This window comes from Penicillium brevicompactum (assembly GCF_028827555.1).
Source record: "Penicillium brevicompactum strain IBT 35665 chromosome Unknown utg000003l_segment0_segment0, whole genome shotgun sequence".
NCBI classification, from domain to species: Eukaryota; Fungi; Ascomycota; class Eurotiomycetes; order Eurotiales; family Aspergillaceae; genus Penicillium; species Penicillium brevicompactum.
The window spans coordinates 1,792,865-1,807,513 of NW_026623206.1; the positions used below are offsets into that span (position 1 = coordinate 1,792,865).

Below are 14,649 nucleotides of genomic sequence, written 5' to 3' on the forward strand. Positions count from 1 at the left end.
GCTTTATAAAAAGGCTAGAATGGCTATGGATTGACAGTCCCGATCTGGAAGTGCGGCCTCAAGGGGGGGAGGGGGTGCACGAACCATCCGTGGGGCAGGGGTCACAGATGACTTTCAAGCGGAGGATATTTCCGGGAATTTAGGAGACAAGTTGGCTGTAAGGAGGGCAAAACAGAATGCGATCGGTAAAAAGTGTACCTACCTCGGGCGCATGAAAGAAGTTCCAGGGAAAATCAAGAATCAAGTGGACAATCAAAAAAAAGAGGGGAGGTGTCGGAGGTTGGCGGATCGAAGAAGACAGAGAGGGTGAGGATGTGAGGATGTGAGGATGTGAGGATGTGAAGACGTGAAGACGTGAGAATGTGAGATAAAGGAAGATCAGTACACTATTAAGAGCGAGAAAATTAAAAAAGAGGGAAAAAACATTAAAACATTAAAACAAGAAGTAACGATGCACCGTGCCCACCCCCGTCCATACAGATGTCTGAAGATGCTGATCGTAAACAGGTTACCGCTGGATTTGATTAGGCTGGTCTTTGGATATTATTGTGAGAATACTAGATATTGTATCATATTATAACGGTAATCCGTACTTCTACGCTTCTACTATCTAGGCTGACACTAGACATAAAATTATGATATTATAATACTCAATACTAAACTATTACTTTATTACTATGTTACTACTACATATCGTATTACCTTCCGTACAGAGCCCATCACTCCCAAACCCCGCGATAACTGGGCTAATCGGAGTATCTCTCGGAGAAGCAACAGTACGGGTAAAAGGCACCAAAAGCGGGGTTTAACCAGGGCTGAAAATCAAAATGTTTGCCGTGATTCGTATGCAGTTGGGGATGTGTCGCTATATACGCCCACAGTGGCATTACCCAAATCCGAAACCCCAAATCCCACCTGGGCACCTGGGCATCATTTTGTCATTTGTCATTTGTCATTTTATTGTTTATTGTTTATTGTTTACTGTCTAATGGTTGATAATTTCTTATTTATTCCTATTTCACTTTACCATCACCCGACCTGCACCATATCAGGATAAGACGGTGACGCCGGTACTTGGGCAAATCGAGATCTGTGCGGCTTAGGGGACCTCAGATCCCACTCCGTAACATCCGTGAGGCAAGAGAGAAGGCAAAGGACACAAGAAGAAAAGGTGAAAATGCGCACTCACATGCCAAAAGTACTACGTATTCTCCAGGGATTGGGGATTCCCAATCGGAGGTCGCTTCCGTTCCCAGTCGAGGCCCGTCGAATTATCATCCGGTCTGTTGGGACCGTCCAGGGTTATCATTTGACTTGATTCCCGATGGCTTGCGCAAGTTTGCCAACTTCCCTTAAGGGTGGGACCTGAGTGTAGGCAGTCTGTACAGGCTTACAGCTACATGCTGTGGTGACAGTAAGGGCCCCGAAGTACGGAGTAAACATAAAAGTTCATCTTATCATGACATTTCGCTGTCAGTCCAACTTTAAATAGCGGGGCTGAAACGTTGGAAGCTGTGGGAAAAAAGAAAATATGAGAGGGCGGGAAAAAGGAGACACCGCACAGGAAAGGAGAGAAAAAGGAATAAGTCAAGATTGGCCAAAGTGCAAGGGTCAGACAAAGAATCGGTGTGAGAACTCGCGCGGCTCAACTGCATTGACACCAACAATCCACGTGTGGACCGGGCGCTTATTCTTTGTCCCTAAGCCGACCACTGAGATAACTTTTGTTTGACTGGCGCCTTTCGGGCACGGACTGGCTCATCTCGAAATCCCGGCTGGAAGATCGGGGCTCCATGCGTGGGCTCGTCGGCGCGCAACCCCTCACCGTTCAATGTTGTTTGCCAGAGGGTGCGCAGCGCGGAGCTCCACTCTTCCACAGCGCGCAGTCGTTCCACGTCACTCGCACTCTCCACCGACACCGTTCCGTTCTCCTGATCGATCTTGGCATTGAGCTTCTTGTCGAGAATCAGGAAGCTCAGGATGTCGAGCACCTCCGGTACGGAGATCTTGATGTGTTTGGAGATGAATTGCAGGGTGAAGCGGGTGAAGGGCGCAATCAATTTCAGAACGGCCTTGGTGCGCATATTGCGGCTGACCTCGTCGATGTTCTCCGCAATGAAAGGATCAGCCAACACGTCTGGATGTTTGCTCAGCACGTCCTCGTATGCATGAATGTCGTCCCGCTGGAAGGCATCCACCAGGTCCGTCATGGCTGAGATGCGTGGGTCATTCTTGTATGGTTTGGTTTCTTGGGAATCGAAGGGGTTGATGTTGGATTTCATCAGCATTGTCGTCAGAACCAGGTATTTGAGTACTTGGATTCGTTGCATCGAGCCCGCTTCGTCGTAATTGCGGAATGACTCGAAGAAGTCGCTCTGTGCCTCTTTCCAATTCTCCTCGCTCATATGCATCTTGCCTCCGCATTCCCGGATGATACCCATGATCTTGGGGTGTGGTACCGCCGACCGTACAGTGAGAGCCCGCTGATACAGGGCCTTCAAGCGTTTATTATTCTTCGTTTCCACGAACATCTGGATCTCCAGAGCGTAGAGCTCGAGTAGGTAGGTGCCTTTGCTGCTGTCGTCCGATCCGTCTTCGTGTTGGCACGCCCGATGTAAGTCCCGCACCTTCTTGCCCAGTTGGGTGTATTGCTTGCGCTCCAGCCATAGTCGAGCCAGCTTGATATTGGTCTTCAGCCAGAGGCGCTCGTTGTTGGTGTTTTGGAATGATTCGAGGGTCAGCGAGTAGAACTCCTCCATGCACTCGTACGTTTTGGCATCGTCGGATCCTTTCTCGATGTAGTCCAGCATGTTATTGATCGATTTCTCGGAATAATTTCGTGTGACGGCGGATTTGACATAGGTGAGCAGCTCGCGGTAATGTTCAACGGCCTGGCAAGAGAGAGAGAGACAGTCAGTATCACCGAAAACAACGCCTGCCACATATGCACTCACATCGCTGTATCGCCCAAGCTGGAACTCCAGCTTGATAGCTTGCTTCAATCCTTTGAATCCCCTATCTCGCGGTCAGCAAGTCCGCACCGTCGCGACCAGAGCAACGTCACTGGCTCACCATTCGCTCTTGTCTTGCTCCATGGGCGCGATGCCTAAGAACTCGTCCACCGCATCTTCCGGGTTGTCGATCTTAATCTGCTTTGCATTGTAGTATTTGTTTTCGATTCCAATGTCACCGGACTCGTCGTCATCGGCGTCTTCGTATTCAAAGTCATAACTGTGTCAACAGTCAGCGCGGCCCAGGGAAAGCGGACAAGGGGCCGATACTCTTCGTCGCCAGAGTCTTGCATGAAATCATCGTCGTCGGACATTTTGAATGTTATGTAGTGTTAAAGGAAGGAAAGAGTGGAAGAGGTGGATAGGTCTCAAAGTTGAGTGGGGTTTGGAGAAGCTTGTGAGCTTCCGCCTTGCGGACTTGGGGCGCTGCGCTTTCACGCGCGCAATTGCATTTAGCCTATGTGGAACATCGAATTAGACTACACTGGACTCTTGCAAGCTCGAGTATATGCACCTTCCTATATTTACCAGTGATTTGATCCATACCGCGTACTGCGTAAGTATATTTGGCTACATACGGAGTAACTACACGCTACTCCGTACACCGTCCGAGTAAGGACAAGCGTCGCAATTGTTATAGGTCTACTCCGTATCAAGCTAGTGGCTGAACATAATGAGACTGGTCAATATGGACATCGGAAGTGCCCTGTCCTGAACCAGCTTCAATCAGGTAGAGTGAGCACCCAGCCCTCTCCTAGCTCGATCTATCCCACCTTGACGTAGTAGGATCAGCTGCGGAAATGAAGGTCCACCTAAGCGTAAACCTTTACTTGTTAGGGGTCAGCTTGCGCCCTTTGACCCGTAGCTCAATCTACGATCTCCGGTATGCCAGATGCATAGGAGCAGAATGCCAGAAAAAGCAAAGCACATCGTGTACAGTCCTCAAAGGCGCAAAGTAGTACTCCGTAGACAGTGCTATGATCCAGAGGTATAACCTCTCTGAACTAAAAGTACTATATAGCCCGCAAGACCGGCAGAGAAAAACAGCCGAACAACCAGTGGACCAGAAGGGGGCTTGGGACGCTATTCGCCGATCCCTTCGATGTCATCGACTCAGCCAGTCCTGGAATCTTCCCCCGACAACACCTTGGATATTCTTCTTTCCACCTGCGATCTCTGGACTCTTCCAATAACACATAATTCAACCTCAACACCCGAGATCAACCCAACTACACCCTCTCCTTACTACCCTACCCCCCAACCTTGCGCGATGCAGCTGTGCGGCCGACAGAAGCTAGTCCAGCGCAAGATGGTGCTACTGTCAGTTTTGATCAGAACCCCCCTTACGATTGGTCTAATCCATCCAACAGAGGCGACGGAGCCTGTGGCAAGACATCAGCGCTGAACGTGTTTACACGCGGGTAAGGTGCCCCCTCGCATTACCCCCTCGAATTCAACGCTAACCACTTTCTTAGATTCTTCCCAACCGTCTAGTAAGCAACCAGAACTCCCCTCAATGAATAGGGAGAAATCAGAAATTGACTATTATCTCGCGCTCCAGTGAACCGACAGTCTTTGGTATGCGCGCATTCCCCCTCAACTGCCGAAACCCCAACTAACGCATTACAGAAAACTACGTCCACGGTATTCCCCACTCCCCACTTCCTTAAGTTGTTCTCGGCTTATGCGCCCAGATATCTTTGTCGATAACATACACGTTGAGCTTTCGCTATGGGATACTGCCGGCCAGGAGGAATTCGATCGCCTGCGCGCGCTGTCGTATGAGGATACCCATGTGCTTATGCTCTGCTTTAGTGTAAGAGATTGATGGTTTCCCTTTTGTATTGGGTTACATGGACTAATGCGATGCGCCAACAGGTCGACAGCCCAGACTCATTCGAGAACGTCTCGTCGAAATGGATCGCGGAAATTAATGAGAACTGCCCTGGTGTGCGGGTTGTCTTGACGGCGCTGAAGTGCGATTTGCGCAAAGACGAGGACCTCAATGATAACCCGAATGCTATTAGCTTTGACCAGGGTCTGGCGAAGGCGAAGGAAATCGGTGCCGTGAAGTACTTGGGTATGTGGAATCTCTGATTTGCTTTCGTTTTCTGCGTTGGTTTATTGGCCACGGCTGACTGGTGCAGAATGCTCGGCCGTGCAAAATCGCGGTATCAGAGAGAGCTTCTATGAAGCTGCCAAGGTTGCTCTTGAGGTCAAGCCCGCTGGGGCTTCGGCTTCCGGCTCTTCATGTGTCATCCAATGATTCCTGGATTGACACCTTGATGTCCGACATGACTTGCATGGGGTGCTGTTACCATATACTCGCTGGAGCTATATTGCTTCATGCTGTCGAGGACATTGCGTCCTCCTCCATCCTTTTCCCTTCTTGTCCCCACTTTCTAGTCGTTTTGTTGATTCCCCCCTGCATTGGTGTTTTGAGCTTCCTTTCCAACTTTTTTTCTTCCTTCAAGCCTGGCTGATTTCTTTCCGTCTCTCTCAACACGTGGCACAACGATTGGCCTGTGTTGATTGCAATTGCATAGCTTCGGATTCTAATCCGAAGCGTCTCAGCGAGGTTGGTCTTTTGAGGTCTACGTTTTTATACAAATATAATTTATTCAGTTGTCGAAAGAGATGACCCCACTGCTCCCGTTTCATAGAATTTGCGCAAATCCATCCCGCTCGTGGAGATACCGTGGACAAAGCCCCAGCCATGGTGGAAGTATATATCCCCTTCTCATCCCATCTAGTCAAGGACATACCGAGGTCCAAAGTCCGACTGTCTACGGAGTACTAATCAATGATGGTCTGATGTGGACTGATTAAGAATGCAACGGTGGTTTGATTACAGCGATTCGCAGCATGCAGGTCCCCAATTCGGACATCCACATTGCATGTCATGATATGGACCGTCCACGGGCCCAGTCAGATGAAAAGCCGGTTATGAAATCAGCACTAGTGCCGATGTAGATCCATGGCCGCATAGATGCTATAGGACAGCTTGATATAGAATCCAATACAATCTAGAATCTTGGAAAAACTGTATCGAGCCAGCACCAAAATATACATAATATCTCAATCCAGGTCCACGGCCTGCGGTGATACAGGTACTATTGCAACCCCGGTAGAAGATCTTCCTCCTTTACCCGGTAAACCTCATCAATCTTCTCACCAGCGCCCTCCCCGCACGCAAAGTCAGCATTGACGCGTGCAACAAACCGCTTCACAAACCCAGCTGCAACATCATCTATCTCAGCGGAAACGCCCTCACCCTGTAGACTAGTGGCTTCCTTGCCTTCTAGCCCACATGCCACAATCTGCTTGAAGAACCACATCGGCTCATCAGTGACGTTCAATCCAATTCCGAAACTACTAATGTTGCGCCGGAGATGCACGCCCACGGCAGTGATCTTCTTCGGTCCAGCCCCGGTCCAAACGCCCGGATCCTCAGTCGTAAAGCCCTTCACGCCGTAGCTAGCTAGGAGATCAATGACGCTGTTTTCTAGAACGCGGATGTGGCACCGCGGCGTAAGGCCCAATCGCTTTAGATCGAGAATCGTGTATGCGACCATTTGGCCTGGTCCGTGGTATGTTGTTTGGCCACCGCGTAGGGTGGGGTGATACTCGGCCTTGTGGCCGGTGAAGAGGGAGCGAATTGGCTCGAGGGGTGGGGGGAGGGAGAGGGTTGTTGCTGAGGGGGAGTGTTGGATGGGGGGAGGTCGCGCCGGCCGGTGGTGTAGACGGGGTTTGGGGTGAAGGTTATGATGGTTGGGTCTGGAGGCGGAGGTGGGGTTTTAGAGATTGAGCTTGGATTGCTGCATTGCGAGGATATTGAGCCTGGGGAGGCGAGCTTCTTGTGCGTGAGGAGGCGGCTTGTGAGGGCTTGTTGGATGTCTGAGACGCGGGCGAAGGGCGTCTGGTGGGGGAGGTGGAGGTGGGCGAGTCTCATTTTGGAGGTTGGTGGATGGTAGAGTGAATGGGGATTGAAGTTTTTGGGGGCCTGAGGGCCTTTAGTGCATTTTGCGAGGACAATATGTGTTTTCCACGGAGTTAGTCGGTTGCGGAGAAGCTCGAGCTGCTGGCCCCGATAAGGTTTGATAAGTGGCGTTGCCTGCGACAGGTGCCCAGATGCGCTTCACATTTAGCAGTCAATTATGCTATATGTTCTAGCTAAGCTCGATATCTGGATTATTTTGCATACAACCTATGGATTCTCCTATTCTCGAGACTTGATCATGCTTGTCAACCTGTGGTGCTCACGCAAGTTGGAGGTCCTGGAAGCAGTCAATTATGCATTGGTCGAAGTACACTTTTGGCGATAAGTCAAATCAGAAGAGTATGGAGCTCCTCGCAAATCACAAGTGAGAAGCAAGAATTGAGAAACCATTGCTGGCATGGAATTTGCAGAGTATAACAACATGCGAGACTATGAAGACGCCACACCATTGACCAGTCCAGCATCCTGTTCAGCAGGGAGCAGAGTCCAGTCACGAACACCACCCTTCCAATCAGCGATACGGCCCTCAGCAACCCTCACAGTAACGACACGCACATCGGTGTCCAACGAGACACTGGGTCGTCGTTGACTGGGATCCTGCTGCTGACCAAAAGCACTGATCTCCTCCTCCTCGAAAGTGTTGTTCTCCAAATGGCGAGCCTTGCACCACGCCTCCTCCTCCGAGCCCGACTCGAGGAATTGCGCTTCTCCGCAAATCGTGGTAGAAATGCTAGACAGCGCACTGGTGTTCAAGTTGAGCAGCAGACTAGCAAGCGAAGAGCGGGTAGCCGCAGGCGGCGGAGAGCCATCGCGTTCGCCGTGGGTCGCCCGGGTAGGCGGGCGATGTGAGACCCAGTCGTGAACCAGCAGAGAGACCCGCGGGTTGGACAAGAGGTGGTTTGTTTTCCGCGATGCGGGGTTTGTGGTCATGATGATAGTGGGGTTGGGGTCGAACGGGGTCGAGGGAAGATAGGTGTACGACATCAGGGAGATATGGGGTGTTTTGTCATCGCATGTTGCCAGATGCAGCTTTGAGGGAGGTCAGCATGGTTCATCTGCTGGTGGGGTGGTACTTACGAAGCGGGAGTTCTTGAGACATTGGATGACCTCGGACGGCAGCGAGGTTGCAACATGCGGGTGAGTGGTTGTTGCAGATGCCTCGTAGGACAGTGGGGGGTTTAGTGAATCAGCCATTTTAACAATGTTGTGAAGCTGAAGAGGGACCGAGATCTGAAGATCTGCCGATGTTCGGGGCCGGATCGCTGTTTGTCCGGACAAACCGGCAGTAACGTCATACATTTGATCTTCGAGTGGCCAGTCCGTACAAGTATGCACACTCTCATATGCCCAAATCAGTCTAGACTTCAGCTCTTTTGGTATAAAATATTACCGCATATACACGGCAAAAATGATTCGTGAAAAGAAACAAAAATGGTTCTATAGAAAAGATTGTTCGTCATAATGGCGACAGTTGAATACGACGATCATTTAGCTACTCTGTACGGGATCATGGACATGTACACGCTGTGCGTGCTGTGTCCATCGCATGATAGTCCTGCTTCGTACAGAGTATCGGTACATACAACGGCAGTCTCAAAGCTCTTGCAACACATGTAAACATGTGTCAAGAAATCCGGGGTCTGAGGAAGTACCTGTTACAGTTCAGCCATGTCATCATTACCCACATTTCAGCGTGAGATGGGCGGGAATTTGAGCCAAGAGTACCAACGCGGTTCGTCACCAGTACCCACAACTGGGGGATAGCTCCTTCCCCGCACATTCAAGCTCAGGTCAAATCAACTTGCAGTCGAAGTCATCGCTCGTACTTCCTTTTTCCCTTTCAGTCTTGAGCCTTCAAGTCTGATCATACACATCCTCATACCCTCCGGCCCAATCGGTACACACATCCCCCCCGGATCGTCGTGTGCCCCCTTCAATCAATTTGCTGCAATCCCTGTTCTTCTTACCTTCCTCTACTCCGTACTCGCCCCCTCTTTACCATCTTGCTACATTCTACTCTTCCCACCACCCCCCTTTGCTTCAATCCCCATCCACCCGAACCGTCTTTGTAACATTCTACCTTGATCATGTTTGGCCCTCGCGCAGTCCGCACGGCGAGGTCTGCGACCTCGCTGCTGCGCCCCTTCAGTTCATCGGCCGTGGCGTACCGTTCCCCCTCAATCCGAGATGTCACCCCCCAGTCAACTGAGGAGTTCCTCAGACGACAGAAGGAGTTCCGCGAGAACCTGGAACAGGCTCGCCTGAGAAAAGAACAGCAAGATAGTCAGTCTGGCAATTCTTCCGCCTCCTCTACCCTTCCCCGTGAGTACGCTCCCACTGCTCCGAAAGTGAGCAATGCGAGCAGTAGTGATTATATTCGTCCTTTCGATGCTGCTACGCCGCTTGACCATGAGGCACTGGGCTCACTGTCGATGCACCGATATTTAGGGGAAGACCAACAACACGAAGCTGCAGCCAAACGTGGCTCTTTCTCGTCGCTCATCTACGGCACCAAGGAGGGCCAGCACTTCGACAAGGACATGGAGCGCTCGTTCTCGCAGGTCCTCGCTCGCGGTAAATATGTTCACTCCATCGTCATGCACGACGTCAAGCCCGACAAAGTCGACGAGTATGTAGACCTGGTGGGCCAGTGGTACCCCCGTATGGCCGGCACCGAAGAGAACCGCGTCAACCTGGTCGGCAGCTGGCGCACGCAAGTGGGCGACAATGACACTTTTGGTAAATTCCGATCGATCGCTTTCCCCATATTCAACGTTGTTGTGTCGGCTGACCCCTGAACAGTTCACATCTGGGAATACCAGCGCTACGAAGGCTACCATGCCTCCCTTCACAACATTTCGGAACACCCAGAATTCCGCGAGTTCGACCGCAAGCTCAAGAGCTTGATCAAGAGCAAGAAGACCTCGCTCATGCAGGAGTTCTCCTTCTGGCCCACAACCCCACCCCGCCGCCTTGGTGGTCTGTTTGAGCTTCGATCATACACACTGCACCCAGGAAACCTCTTGGAGTGGGAGACACACTGGCGTCGTGGCTTGACCGCCCGCCGTGAAGTGATGGAGGGTGTGGGTGCCTGGTTCGTGCAGATTGGCGAGCTGAACACTGTGCACCATCTTTGGCAATTTGCCAACCTTGAGGAGCGCAAAATCCGCCGCGAGGAGTCGTGGGGCGTGGAGGGCTGGGCGGAAACAGTCCACAAGACTGTTCCTCTGATCCAGACCATGCAGAGCCGGATTCTTGTCCCTATGCCTTGGAGCCCCGTTGGCTAAACAAAAGCCAAATGAAGCACCTGGTTTGTTTTGCATAGTTGTTGGGCACACTTGGTTGTTACCAAGGAAGCGAGATTGGCCCTATCATCGCCCTTTGCCTGTCGTTTTTCTCAAGTATGAGTGGAGGATACTAGGCCCTCTGCATCATATCCTGTATTGTGTACCTAGGCATGAAGCATGTGTCAATCCAGCATACATTTACCATTCTTTTTCATTATCCCCCATCTGTTTAGTAGTGCACTCCGTGACAAGTTGGGTAGAGTGTGAACATCCCCCGCCCCAGCAACCGACGATCGCCACGCTTTTGGACAATTTATTGGCAACGCTTGGACAGCAGTAATTTCATTGTGCAACACACGCGCTGCACGTGTTGCCGAGCGGCCTTCCCCTTGGGAAAGCACTCGATATAAAGAAAACAGCCACATCAAATCATGATATAGAGAGACCACCGACTCGAATGTCAAGATCTAATCTATCCACTCCGACTCGGCAGAAAAAAAAAGTAAACCACCCCCAAAACAAAAACGATCGAGACCAAGTGGCCTCTTTCAGTTCTTCATCGCCGATCTTCAACTCCGACATTACGGCAGAACCCAGTTTTCACCCGGGCTTCTTTTCTACTTTCCCATCTCTCATCCTGAATCCAAATTCCACGAACCCGCGCTACATCCCAAACTTGGATGCGCAACGCGAAATCCGAACTCAATACATGCGCGCGTTGAACGCACACATATAATCGAATCGCGCGTTCGCACACGCGCATTACCCTTCAAGATGGTGTACATTCGGCAACAGCATCTCGCAAATCTCAAAAACTACAAATATGCGGGCGTCGACCACTCCCCTATTAGTCGGTTTGTCCTCAAGCCGTTCTACAACAAATTCGTGATCAATTGTTTCCCCATGTCCATGGCGTGCGTATACCTCCTCTTGCCTTTGGCCTCTGGCTCAGCGATGTGCTGGTGGTCTTTTGGTTTTAGTGATATAAGCGCAATGTGGCTGACTTGACTTTTGGCATGTTAAAGACCCAATGCTGTAAGTTTGCAGATGCGACGTTCTCCGAGTATACGAGCTAATATTGCGCTGGTTAGATTACTCTCACAGGTTTCATGTTCGTTGTGATCAACTTTATCACCGTTATGTGGTACAACCCAAACTTGGATACGGATTGTCCGAGATGGGTTTACGCAAGCTGCGCGATTGGTCTTTTCTTATACCAGACCTTTGATGCTGTAGACGGCATGCAAGCGTATGTCTATAAACCCGGACTAGTGGACTTTGCTGATGAGATGCAGACGGAGGACAAGACAGAGTGGACCGCTCGGTGAACTCTTTGATCACAGTGAGTTGACCCAGCGTTGGACGGTAGATCGATGGCTAATCAATCAGGCGTCGATGCATGCAACACCGGTCTCGGCGTATTGGTCTTCGCATCTGCAATGAACCTTGGACAAGGCTGGATGACATTCATCCCATTGTTCGGATGTAAGCCATCTTCTCAACCCTACAACCACTTGTTCTAATGGGCGCAGCAACCATGACCTTCTACGTGCAAACATGGGACGAGTACTACACCCAGATCCTCACTCTAGGTGTGATCTCCGGACCCGTCGAGGGTATCCTCGCCCTGTGCAGTGTCTTCGCAGTCACGGCCTACATGGGCGGCGGCAGTTTCTGGCACCAATCGATGATGTCCACAGTCGGTATCCCCAAGCCAAGCTTCCTCCCGAACCAAATCTACGACATGCCTTTCACCCAGTGGTACCTGGTGTTCGGTGCATTCGTGCTGTTCTTCGCAACCGGATCTAGCATCATGCACGTTATGCAGGTGCGTCGCGAGCGAGGCCAGGACCCCTTCCAGCCGCTGTACGGTTTGCTTCCATTGGTCGCCATCTGGACCCTCACCCCGGCCTACCTCTACCTGCAGCCCGCGATCATGGAGAACTTCACCATTCCCTTCGGACTGTTTGTGACCCTGGTCAACGCCTACTCCGTCGGTCGCATCATTGTCGGCCACCTCACTCAGACTAGCTTCCCCTACCAGAATGTTCTGTTGTACCCACTCGCTCTGGGTGTGTTCGACAGCGCAGGTGCGCAGGTTGGCCTGTGGTCCACGCCCGTTCTTGGAAATGGCGTTGGGCAGGTGGCGTTCCTCTTCGTCTGCTTGGGCTTGGCGGTCGGAGTGTATGGCAGCTTCGTGGTATGTTTCCCTTATTCCCTTTCGTCCAATGTTGCGCGCAACAGTGCTGACCCTCTCCAGTTCGATGTCATCACCACGATATGTGACTATGTTGACATTTGGTGCCTCACCATCAAGTACCCCTTCACCGAAGAGACGGAGCACAAGAATGGTGTGTCCAAGAAGACCAAATAGACCTCAAGTATTATTGATCTTGAGGTAGATGGGGCAATTTGAATCTGGGGAAGATTGGTGAGGAGAAGTTCAACCTTGATCACCACGAGCGGAGCTCGACCGAGCTAGGCAGGTATCGGCGGATCCCATGCGCGCGCATTAACCTGGCTCATGACGTTTTTCAGTAAATAATTTTTTGTTTTTCAACACCGGGCCATTAGCTCCGAGTGGCGATTTAGCGATAGAATATGAGAGTTGTAATTGCAAGATTCGCGATGGTTATAGATTGTTGTAGAATTCTAGACATGAGACTGCTTGCCTCCATTGGATATGAGTTATACGCTAGTCCCAGATAAGAAGTTGGGTGGATACCTATCAGCAATCGATGATTGGCGGAAAGTCCAGACTGTCGTGCCCTAAGCGAGACTGAGGGCACAAACGGACCCGGGTCGGTCAAATCCCTTCAAAGTTATCTCGACCACCTCATCCGCATCACACAAGGCCATCGCCATCAGCGCCATTTAATCAACTATCTCGCTGATCGACTTTCACTCGTCAAGATGGTGAGATTTTTTCGCCCTCCATTTTCGCACCCCGTTCGATTTCGATACCGATTTCTCCCCGGGAAGACGATGATGGACTTAACATCTTGAACATGTCCGCTAACACCTCTCTGCTAGGTTCTCGCTGTCGATCTTCTCAACCCTACCCCTCAGGCTGAGGGCCGCAAGCACAAGCTCAAGGTATGAACAACCGGACCCTCGACATTCGCAAATGCAACTGCACAATGAAAAATCACACACCGGACTGGATATTCGAACTGGACCTGGACGCCCCTCGATAATCGCCATCGGGCGCAGAAAGGAACAGAGCGAACGACAGGATGGAAAAAATCTTGCAAGATTTGCAGTGACTACCGGAATTGATGGCTGATATTCGAACTCGCTACAGACCCTTGTGCCCCAGCCCCGCTCCTTCTTCATGGACGTCAAGTGCCCCGGTTGCTTCACCATCACCACCGTCTTCTCCCACGCCCAGACCGTCGTCATCTGCGCCGGTTGCTCCACCGTTCTGTGCCAGCCGACCGGTGGTAAGGCCCGTCTGACCGAGGGCTGCTCTTTCCGCCGCAAGTAAACGAGAAACGAATGAAAAAACTTCTTTTTCTTGTTATGTTCCGGTTGAAACGTCAAAGAGAGAATTAGCATGGAGAAATTAGGATGAAAATACCAAAACCCGGGGTTGACCTCTTCTTACCTTTTTATCTCGGATTCGGTTTTCGTTAGGGGACTGGCCCTCCGGGTTCTCCTAACGGGCTTCAAAATGTCACATACCCTTTTTTTCAATTTCACCATTCCCCTACCGAGCACGAACTCCCATAACTGTTTCTTCGACTGGGTTGGTGGTGCGGATGATAACGGTTGTCACGACTTGTGTCCCGTTTTGCATTTCTGAAGAATTTGAATGTGGCCCTTTTGGTCCCTTCCTATTTCCTCCTTGCTATATCTTTTCCCTTTGCACTTCACGGTGATGATTAATATCTCAGCGTTGGATTTTTGTTTTGTTTTCATTGATGACAGATAGAAGATGGAATGACCCGACCCTGTCAACGACCCCAAAAGCATTCGAAAAAAAAAAGCAACGCATTCTGCTAGGGAGTTCCGGATATCTGGCACAAAAGGCACCTTGCTAGACTTTGTGTCATGTTTTGTTTGATTCTGGCTTCTTGTTTTTTAATGTGCAAATGTAACTGCGATACTGTATAATGGTTCCCTCAATCTATGAGCTGTACCTAGTACTTTCGAGGTTGCCAGTCTACGTATAAGTAAATGTAGAATCGTCCGGGCTAGATCGTCGGACAGTATGTAGAGTGACCTGAGGGAACCTTGGCAAGTTCCTGCTTGTTCACATTGATATCATAGGTGCTTCCAAGGTTGAACAAGTACTCGTACAGCACCACATTCCAAAATTTCCACCCCACCATTTCGAACTCGCCACAAC

At 50.7% G+C, this 14,649-nt stretch overlaps 7 protein-coding genes across 7 annotated transcripts; 4 read left to right on the forward strand and 3 right to left on the reverse strand.

The window, feature by feature from the left end:
• Window positions 1-1,700: 1,700 nt before the first annotated feature.
• Window positions 1,701-3,325, reverse strand: N7506_004552 (uncharacterized protein; the record flags this gene model as incomplete). Its single annotated transcript, XM_056953846.1, has 3 exons — window positions 1,701-3,015; window positions 3,073-3,231; window positions 3,282-3,325. The coding sequence occupies 3 exons, from the start codon at window positions 3,323-3,325 to the stop codon at window positions 1,701-1,703; spliced, it is 1,518 nt and encodes a 505-aa protein (XP_056812735.1).
• A 956-nt stretch (window positions 3,326-4,281) lies between these two features.
• rho3 (Rho family GTPase RHO3) lies at window positions 4,282-5,277 on the forward strand (the record flags this gene model as incomplete). The annotated part of the gene is made up of 5 exons (XM_056953847.1): window positions 4,282-4,331; window positions 4,382-4,432; window positions 4,683-4,827; window positions 4,890-5,091; window positions 5,159-5,277. 5 exons carry the CDS (start codon window positions 4,282-4,284, stop codon window positions 5,275-5,277), a joined length of 567 nt encoding a protein of 188 aa, XP_056812736.1.
• Window positions 5,278-6,124: 847 nt separating this feature from the next.
• On the reverse strand, window positions 6,125-6,963 carry N7506_004554 (lipoyl(octanoyl) transferase LIP2; the record flags this gene model as incomplete). Its single annotated transcript, XM_056953848.1, has 2 exons — window positions 6,125-6,556; window positions 6,619-6,963. 2 exons carry the CDS (start codon window positions 6,961-6,963, stop codon window positions 6,125-6,127), a joined length of 777 nt encoding a protein of 258 aa, XP_056812737.1.
• Window positions 6,964-7,440: 477 nt separating this feature from the next.
• Window positions 7,441-8,310, reverse strand: N7506_004555 (pyridoxamine 5'-phosphate oxidase family protein; the record flags this gene model as incomplete). Its single annotated transcript, XM_056953849.1, has 2 exons — window positions 7,441-8,040; window positions 8,089-8,310. 2 exons carry the CDS (start codon window positions 8,308-8,310, stop codon window positions 7,441-7,443), a joined length of 822 nt encoding a protein of 273 aa, XP_056812738.1.
• A 788-nt stretch (window positions 8,311-9,098) lies between these two features.
• N7506_004556 (NIPSNAP family protein) lies at window positions 9,099-10,298 on the forward strand (the record flags this gene model as incomplete). Its single annotated transcript, XM_056953850.1, has 2 exons — window positions 9,099-9,750; window positions 9,814-10,298. 2 exons carry the CDS (start codon window positions 9,099-9,101, stop codon window positions 10,296-10,298), a joined length of 1,137 nt encoding a protein of 378 aa, XP_056812739.1.
• A 774-nt stretch (window positions 10,299-11,072) lies between these two features.
• N7506_004557 (aminoalcoholphosphotransferase) lies at window positions 11,073-12,672 on the forward strand (the record flags this gene model as incomplete). Its single annotated transcript, XM_056953851.1, has 7 exons — window positions 11,073-11,254; window positions 11,324-11,333; window positions 11,390-11,547; window positions 11,594-11,640; window positions 11,688-11,783; window positions 11,831-12,498; window positions 12,559-12,672. 7 exons carry the CDS (start codon window positions 11,073-11,075, stop codon window positions 12,670-12,672), a joined length of 1,275 nt encoding a protein of 424 aa, XP_056812740.1.
• A 539-nt stretch (window positions 12,673-13,211) lies between these two features.
• N7506_004558 (40S ribosomal protein eS27) lies at window positions 13,212-13,913 on the forward strand (the record flags this gene model as incomplete). The annotated part of the gene is made up of 3 exons (XM_056953852.1): window positions 13,212-13,214; window positions 13,332-13,394; window positions 13,603-13,913. The coding sequence occupies 3 exons, from the start codon at window positions 13,212-13,214 to the stop codon at window positions 13,783-13,785; spliced, it is 249 nt and encodes an 82-aa protein (XP_056812741.1). The 3' UTR covers window positions 13,786-13,913.
• Window positions 13,914-14,649: the final 736 nt, after the last annotated feature.